This window comes from Ptychodera flava, chromosome 12 (genome assembly GCF_041260155.1).
Source record: "Ptychodera flava strain L36383 chromosome 12, AS_Pfla_20210202, whole genome shotgun sequence".
Lineage (NCBI taxonomy): Eukaryota > Metazoa > Hemichordata > Enteropneusta > Ptychoderidae > Ptychodera > Ptychodera flava.
In genome coordinates, this window is record NC_091939.1 from 22,410,511 (window position 1) to 22,419,843 (window position 9,333).

At 36.7% G+C, this 9,333-nt stretch overlaps 1 protein-coding gene across 2 annotated transcripts in view; it reads left to right on the forward strand.

Moving 5' to 3' along the window:
- Window positions 1-8,999, forward strand: part of LOC139145403 (tryptophan decarboxylase-like) — a 28,482-nt gene extending 19,483 nt beyond the window's left edge. Inside the window, exons 4-9 of one of the 2 annotated variants that reach the window (XM_070716547.1) lie at window positions 2,692-2,876; window positions 3,380-3,536; window positions 4,388-4,604; window positions 5,480-5,645; window positions 5,985-6,091; window positions 7,480-8,999. In XM_070716547.1, coding sequence (XP_070572648.1) covers window positions 3,393-3,536; window positions 4,388-4,604; window positions 5,480-5,645; window positions 5,985-6,091; window positions 7,480-7,751 — 906 coding nt within the window. In that variant the 5' untranslated portion in view covers window positions 2,692-2,876; window positions 3,380-3,392 and the 3' untranslated portion in view covers window positions 7,752-8,999. The remainder of the gene's footprint in view (window positions 1-2,691; window positions 2,877-3,379; window positions 3,537-4,387; window positions 4,605-5,479; window positions 5,646-5,984; window positions 6,092-7,479) is intronic. The other variant, XM_070716546.1, reaches the window with a different exon arrangement.
- Window positions 9,000-9,333: the final 334 nt, after the last annotated feature.

The following is a 9,333-nucleotide window of genomic DNA, read 5'->3' on the forward strand; positions in this document are numbered from 1 at the left end:
CCCCCAAAAAACACCGGCCCACCCCCCTGTAATTTGTGTCCAGTCCCTAAAGTCCATATTCCTGTTGAGGTTGGAGCTCTTACACCAGTGGCCACTTTAGTGTTGATCAAGGCTACTTGATACAGACAGAAATTCTGCCAGTACAAAGGCAAAACTAGCTCTGTCTTGGGTTGTAAATGAGAGTTTACGATTGACACCCTGTGTTCAAGATTGAGATACAATGCAACATTACCATGCACTGGTCCATGTTCAAGTCTGAATTGTTTATTTCAATTTCTCCAGACACACTGTCTGCATGGGACATGCAATTTTACTTGATGCTATAGCAGTGAGCTCATTAACGTATGTTGCCTCAATAAATTAATTATCGCGTAGAGGCTTTAATGAATGGAAGTGATATCTTATGTCTCAATTTTTTAAACACAGCGCCAATCGTTAGCTCTCATTTATAACCCTTGGCAGGGTGGCCACGGGTGTATTATAATTCATCGCGTTGTCTTCATGTTGGTGCCTCCTGTTCCGGCTTCTTAGATATAACAGAGTACATAGCGTTTGACAAGTCAGATCATTCTTGGCTTTCTACTGTCCTTTGTTCAGTCGAGTGTGTCGGCTTTTCCGTGAGCGTCTGTTTTTATCTTGCTCATTCTCTCTTGTGCAACACCCCGTGCACCATCTCTGATAAAATATACTGTTGCGTCGATATCAAAGCTTGTTTTGAAAGTCTCTCTTTCTCTACAGAAGTCAACGTTAAGGGGGCCCTGCACCCAACACAGCGTATTTTGCTCAAAAATAACTTTTTCCCAAATATTCATTCAATTTGAATTAATTTAATAACCTAAGATTAAAATATTGGTTGGATTCACCTTTCAGCTTGTCAAGCAGTTGTAAGTTTCGTGATACAGAAGTGTTTATTTATGCAAATGAATGCACATTAGTAATACCCCGATTACTTTGCTTCTTTTTCCTCCCAATTTCAAACTTTCCAAAGAATTTGCCTCCACCCTGACTGTCAAATTTTCTAAAATTTTCACATTATGTTCTTTAAATGCTACATAACAAAACGACTATTTTGTTTGGTAATAAAGGTCTTACGTTTTTATTAAGAGTCATTTTAATCTTGCTTATCATGATTTTAATCACTTTTTTGAGTGCCAGTCTTTCAATCCATACCATTTTAGAATGAGTATAGATAATGCATAAAACAAAGTCGTTTTTTCTACATAACTCTTCTTTCGAGTGAAATATTACATGTTAGAAAATAGTGACAAGTTTTTGACTTAAGTTATTGTTTATCATTTATACCAAATTTAAGGGTTTTTACCCAAAACACTTTCAATCTTCGAGTTAACTATTGCTACCATACTAAAATTTTAGAGTCTCATCTTTTTTAAAATATATGGTATGAGGGGGTTCCCTTGTCATCTTTGATGAGAAATATAGCTTTTAAAGGAATTGTGTTGGCAACATGCAGCTCAACCTTTAATAATATTACCAACAGTCAGTTTTAATTTTTTAAAACATGTTATTACTAATTAATATCTTGTTTTATAATTTGTAGCCAAATCTGATGTGTACAGTGTCCGAAGGGACATTTTCTTTTATCGTTCAAACTACAAAAGCACAGCTAATGATGACAAAAAACTGCTCCCTGTTCACGATTATATTATGGCTTTGTCAAGACCAGTGAATTTATTAATGTCGTTACCCAGATTATTACTGATTATATAACCCATTATCTAGTATTCGGGCTCCAGATGTTTTCTAAATCTACAAATTCACTGGCATTGCCAAAACTATAAAATAAATAGCAATAATGCACCCCTTCCGGCCCATAATGGACGAAAGCAAACCTTGCTCTAAATAATGTATTCGGCTTCGCCTCGTACATTATGTCGTGCAAAGTTTACTTTCATCAATTATGGGCTGGGAGGTGTTACATTATTGATTAATCATATTGCTCATGAGAAAACGCATTTAATTTGAAAACATGTCACAGGAAGGAAGTAGCTGTATCAATGAGAACGAAAAATATATTTAATTTTTTATTTTTGTAATATGTGACTGTATCAATGCTCTATGAAATATTAGTGCATGTTGCTTTCGAACACTGAGTTAACAGTAAAGGACCAGATGTGTCATGCTTTGTATAAAAGCGGCATATTTCATAATGAAAAGTACAGATTTTGAATTTACACAATGTATCTTTACAATATATTTATCAATCTAACTTACTATATATAGTCATTCAAGTTACGCACCCGGAGGGTGGAAACAGTAACTTGGTATGGTATTTTGCTGGTACGATGCTGTGCAAAGCAGACTTACAATTTGCAAAGGTCCAGATATCTGCGCCCAAAGGGCGTGCCGAAAACTCAAGCTGAATAATGCAATTCGTGGTTGGTATAATACATTTTAAGCAATTATGAGCCTGTGTCTTAATTCAAAAACACACTGATCCCCGTATGGAGCAGTTCAGAAAAGTGGTGACCCCTCAATTTCCAAGCTGTAAGGCCAGCAGAGCATAAAAATGTGTTTGGCCAAAAATTAGAAAATCCAAGCAAGGTTTTCCATAGTGATTTGTAGACAAATATGAAAGTTTTCTGGACAGTGGTTTAAAAATGAAACTAAAAACTTTGACGTAGGATGACCCGCACAAATATCTACTTATTCACCTTCTCTTGTAATGTTGAGGCGACTTTAGGACCGGTCCTGGAGCTGTCCGAATGGAAAAATGTACTTATAACTTGGGTTGCCGGTTTATTCAACTTCCCATCGGACTTTGTAGGCAGCTTAACATCAGGCGGTACTGTTGGCACGGTGCTGTCGTTTTCGACAGCAAGGCACAGCAAAGGGATCTTGGGTAGGGACTTTGAACGGTAAGTGAACTACACATGATTCTGCATCATTGAAAAAGTCGATAAGTCGTTCAACGACTCCTTTAGTCATGTTCGCACATAGTAATCTAGCCAGGGCCAAAGTAATCCTCTTTAGGAATAGATTGGGTTTATGCCCTTACTTGGTGATTTGATTTCCGTCCTTAGCATGGAGCCGACACAAATATCATTGTCACAATGTCGTTGACTTCCGACCTCCATGTAAATGTTGACAAATAAGGCATTGTCGCAACTGAGGCTATGGCGCAATGCATCTTCAAACTGTGACAAACACGATTTTTCGCACGCTCAAATGTTATATTGGATCTAGTTTAACTCCCTCTAAAATTCAAATTATTCCAGTTCTTATCCGACCTGCCCCTACATTGATCCTTTTAGCAGACTACCCCTTCTCAGAATCAACAAAGAATTTGTTCAGGGTGAACCACTCGATAGAAAAGGTACAGAACGATACACTTTTAAATACGCTAATATTTCAACTGTAGCGTCGTCGTCTACATGACTGAGATGGGTCACACATGCGTTCTGAAGGCTTTGAAAACAGTCGGCCTGTTTGAAGCCATTATCAGAAAAGTGCCGATGGATGAGAACTTCAGAATGGAACCACAACTATTAAGAGAGTCCATAAGACAAGATAAAAAGGTAGCAAATATATTTTCCGATATATTACATGTTTTATTAATACCATTTGTGATCGAAAGAGAAATAGTTCGACTGTAAAGTCATCGTGTCGCTTGCATTTCGTTAAATTACAGATCGTTCGGACCAACGTATTACTTTTGGTAACTTTTCAATTTTCCTAATAAATTTCTACTAAGTAGGTGTCGATTATTTTGTAATATAACCCGACTTTCATGTTTCGGCTATGCTTCTATCAAAAGTCCATCCTCATCATCACGCTTCCAGCATACTCCCATTATTTGTCAACTGTGACAGCGAGGTACCAACATGTTAATTTGAATAACATGACAATCCTTTTTCACTGGCTATTTTTGTAACCATTCTGACCTTATTTGGCAGAATGACGTATGTAAGGATGTAACGGTAAACATACTGTATACTTTCGACGCTAACTCCACGTTTACCGTCACAAATTTAATTTCTGATATATGTGTGGCGGAAAAATATCGGGTTCAACAAAGAGAGTAAGTTTCTGATTTCATATATAGCCGTATATAAAGTATATAAAATCCGAAGCTTGCTCCATTAATCGAATTCCTCATAATACTAACAGCTGCGATTTTGTATAATATGAGCAGCACAGGAGAACTGTACTTAGACTGACCTTATTCTACAAATCAATCCTATACCAGGTTGTCTGAAACATTTATTGCAGAAATGACACAATTTAATCATTTAGAAAACTCAAGGGTCGTGGTTTGAATATTTATTTTAAATAATTATGACTAAAGCAGAAACAGGTGTAATATAATTACCACTTTTATTGAAGTCATTTAAAATCGATTTCACAGCAAAGTTTTGCGTTCTACTAGGATGGTCTGATACCGTTTTTAGTTGTGGCCACCATCGGTACAACAAGCATCGGCTCCGTGGATCCAATAGACGAGATAGCCAATGTGGCGGAAGAATACAATCTTTGGCTTCATGTGGACGCAGCGTACGGAGGGTTCTTTGTTTTAGTGGACGATCTAAACCACCTCTTCAAAGGCGTCAACAGGGCAAACTCATTGGTCGTGAATCCCCACAAAAGTTAGTATTTGCGACCATTCGACAGCAGTTCTTGATGTATGGCAGTCACCACACATATCCTCAGGCGCCTATTCAAATGTTGTGTTTCCTGTCACCCAACCACTCATTCAATGTATCAGAAGATCACACAGTGCTAAATCATCGTTTGTAAAGGAATCTCGCGAAACCCGAGAAAATTTCATTATCAAAATATCACAAATAAACATGATTTCAATGGGATAAAGCAAACCCAAAATGTCTGCTTCTACTTATGGTTCTTGTCGTTGGTAATGCGTGGAGTTAAAAAAATTCCGTCACGAGAAAAATATCCAGCGCTAAAAATGCGTCCCTAGAAAACCCACCTGGCAGCAAACCGAATTTCGTCTCATATATCAATTACTGTACATTTATTGGTCTACTTTTTGGTATTTAGCTCTCCGACGTAGCGTGAGTGTGTGCAACTTTGCATTGTAATTTATTCTTGACAGTTGTATTTAGTTCCGGAACTTCATTCAAGTATGTAAACGATGACAATGTGCAGGGTAGATATATACAGTCAAATATTGACAACTAAACACTTGGTGTATTTAACATGCTGTACATCGAACGTACACCTTAAAAGTGTAATTGATACATAGGCCCATATGCAATACTTTGTCAGGGTTGCAGTTATAGTGTGTTAAGCCATGTTACTGGAAATAAGAATTCTTCGTTCTGACCTCATTGTTTTTTTGAAGTGATTCACGAGTTTGCTTTTAATTTCACTGTGTGTTCACTCGTTCTCTAATTTGCACTATGTCTATTTTTAGCACAAATAATGCAACATTGGAAGGCGTGATGCTGGCTGACAGCACGATAGGAATATAAATTGCCGTACATGCTATCCAATTTTACAGGTTTGTTTCTCCCATACGGCATCAGTGTTGTGATTATCCGGGATGGTAGCCAACTGCGAGACGCTAACTCTTTAGGTGCAGAAGGAGCATATTTGCAGGACTTCAGAAAACCCTTGGCAGAAGAATCTCCGTATAATCTATCATTTGAATATTCAAGACATTTCAGGCAAGATCTCAAAACGTGCATCACATCAATGAGATTTGTATACACAGTTAGGCCAGTTGTCTTGGATTCCGATGACATTCGATGAACGATGCATATACGACAGGTGCAAATTGCAGAGAAAAATTATTAAGGTGATCTCAAGACAAAAGAGTAAAGTACTGTTTGAAAATTGAAAAAAAAATGTGTAGAAAGTGTCCACTCAAATCGTCACAATTTTGCTCGAAATCTTTGTTCTTTGTATTAGCATCTAAGACTATTCATGTCAGCATATCACCATTCATCCCTCAACTTTGGAATATGTGTAACACTTCCATGTTATCTTCCAATGCTGTTTCCCAGGGGGTTGCGAATGTGGCTGTCTCTCCAACTCTATGGAGTGAGTGCATTCCGCGAAGCCTTGAGAGAGAAGATCTCACTTACTCATTATGCTTATACACAAATACGAGGTACGTAACGATTGTGTAATGTAGGGATCAATTAATTGTCACGTCTTTTGGCGGAGTGCCCTTTTCTCTTTCATTGACCAGTATTTCTGGTAGTTCAGTATTTATATTCCAATTCTTTCGTGTTTTTAACCGTTTAAAGAGCCTATTATATAAATGACCGTTCTTATCGTCAGTTAACATATCTTCAATACCATTATACTTCGATATGTTTGTCAATTTTTGGTCCCTTACTGCTAGTTTCGCTTTCGTAGGATTTTGCTTCTGAGCGAGCCCATGTGGACTGAGCATTTCTTATGGTAGTACAGGCCTCGGAATTGAACGACTTACACTTTCCTTGAGGAAACTTTGAAACTTCCCCTCTGAAATCAAAAGTACAAGAAAGGGTCACCGTACAATATTTGGTATCAGAGATTCAAATAACATACCAATTACCAAGATTTAAAATTCGAAATGGCCGGCATCCCTACGCTAACTCTATTGGGTTTAATTCAAACGATGGAAACGTTATTAGCTACGCTAGCTTTAAAATAAGCCCCCTTCACATAAGCGGTAGAAAAGTATATTGTACAGGTTGTATAGTCTGAATTTCTATCCCTGAGACGCATTTTATATTAGCGAAATATGTGAGTGATTCAAATTAAAAGTAAAGGCATGAAATTACGACCATCTTCCTCGCGCCTGGTCCCTAATTTGAGGTGAATCTCTTAGGTTTTGTTGTATACCTCTTGTGTTGACTCACTTTAAAACTTGCAGAATTAGTTTGATGCTCAGTTTCCTTTGGCGAAAAAGCTAAAATCGAGCCTTTTCCGATAAAGTTAGTATAGAGTATGGTGGCCATTTCGAATGTCAAAAATAGGTAAATGTGAAATAATTTAATTTTCTTACCCAATAATTTACAGGTGAACCCCCGGTTTCGATCTTGAATGTTATAGAGTATGGTTTATACTTTTTTCAAAAAAGTATGAGATAAAGATATCGAAATTGTATTGCCGAGATTGAAACTGAATTTATTCCCAGATGAAATGAATACAAAGTTGCCATGTACACGTGCAGACAGCAATCTCATCGCATGCGAACAAGCTCAGCCCCATATATTAGTAGGTGTTTCGCCTTTGTCGCAACTGGTGATTAAGAACTTTATCGATATTCTATCTAGATATACACTTACACATTGTATAGTCTTTCAGAAAATGTTAACCTTTTACTTGGCACAGCTAGAGATTCCGACATGTTTGACTGATTCCGCAATTGTCACATTATGACTCGCCTTTCCAGTGCACAGTTTGTCTCGAATATCTAGATGATTTGACTTCAACGAAAATACAGTAAATAACATAAATAAAAGAAGACAAAAATAAACTCTGTTGGTACGTATTCTAATTTTGCAGAAATACAAGGCTTCGTGATCGACTGCTATCCACAGTTAACTGCCTTTACTTTTTACTATGAAACTGGTGACATACAACAAAATGAATCCTTCAACGCAGCGCTCCAAGAAAATATCTTGGGAGATGGTTCATTCTTTATCACCTCCACACGAATAAAGAGTAAATATCGTCTCCGGATCTGCATATTGCATTTCCGGAGTAATAAAACTGTAATTGATGACTTCCTCGAGGTTCTTCGACGGGAGACGAGAAAACTTGTTGATGATCAGTAGATGAAGCCTACAAGTAATTATGATTTCATGGGGCTTTACTGCAACATGCAAACAGCAACAAACTGTTTTGATATATTACCCTAGTGGTCGTTTAAATTGGTCTAGATATTTTGTATCTTAAAATTCTCATAATTATTAAATATAACTCCTAAAGATGAAGAAAAAATCAACCACGATATATTACGTTGTTTTCTCAATACATCAGTTAAAGCATTAAAAATATTGGCTTTGCATTTTGAAAATGGATAAAAATAGATTAAAATATAAATGTTAACAACACTACGTCAACACCTTTAATGTAAATACGTTCGGTAGGTATTGCAAGATCATTCTTTTTGTGAGGTGTGGGAGCATCAAGGGGTTGAGGACGAAGTTGCATTTTTGAAAATTTTATTAAAGATATCGATATATAGCTGTTGTCAGATGATATAAGCGAATAACGTAAGTTGCGTACTTTTGCAGAATTTAAACAACTACTTATAAAGTGTGTTTAATTTGTATAGGGGACAAGCCCTGTCTTTAAATTAGCTCTATGTGAATTTAGAACTTCTGCATTTACTTTAAAGGTTGAAACTGGCCGTTGGAATAATTTTCCAAGAGCTGGGAGATTATTCGAAATATGCAGTCTGAATTTTGTGGAAGATGAATTTCATATTTTTCTCGTTTGCCCAATGCATAGGGAACTGTGATGTAAATTGCTTGATCAGTATTATAATCCAGCACTTTAACAGTGATTGAAATATAATTTTTTGTCAAACTGCACACTGTACATATCGATTTTGTCATCCGCATGCATGCACCAGGCTTTGGTTACCTGCATCAATGTTATTGTAACCTCCATAAATGTAACGATCTCCATAAAAGTGATATTATCCACAATTGTAATAAAATCAACCTTAAAGGTAATAAAACAGTCAGCCATTTACGTGACACCCGGGACCTCAAGTTGACAATAAATTGAACCTGTATGTGGTTATTTGTTTATCAATGCCCTGAGTAAATAATTAACTTAGGTATGACTAGTGTGATGTTATTGCATACTTTTCTGAAACTAGGTTTCTTTTCCAAAGCACAGAATAGACTACATAGAGAACACTATCAGAAAACAGCGAGGTACCAATCAAACCGATAGATTAAGGAAGTGGAACATCAGTTCTTGACACTAATGGTGACATAATAAGATAGCCTCAATATATATCATCAATTAGTGATACCACACATTGTCAAGGCTTACAACAGACGACTCAGAACAAAAAAAAGAGAAAAATACACCTGTATACCAGAAACGTGCGATACAAAACATATTGACGACAACGTGTATCATTATTTCGATTTAGTAAACTCGATACGAGCACTACCATGTAGTAGAACAACAAACTGGCATCCTAGATTCCCCAGTGAGAACACAATTCAAGTGGGACAACGTAGTAATACATACCATCTATAAATTATTCCACGTAATTCAGTATGTATGTATGTATGTATGTATGTATGTATGTATGTATGTATGTATGTATGTATGTATGTATGTATGTATGTATGTATGTATGTATGTATGTATGTATGTCTGTCTGTCTGTCTG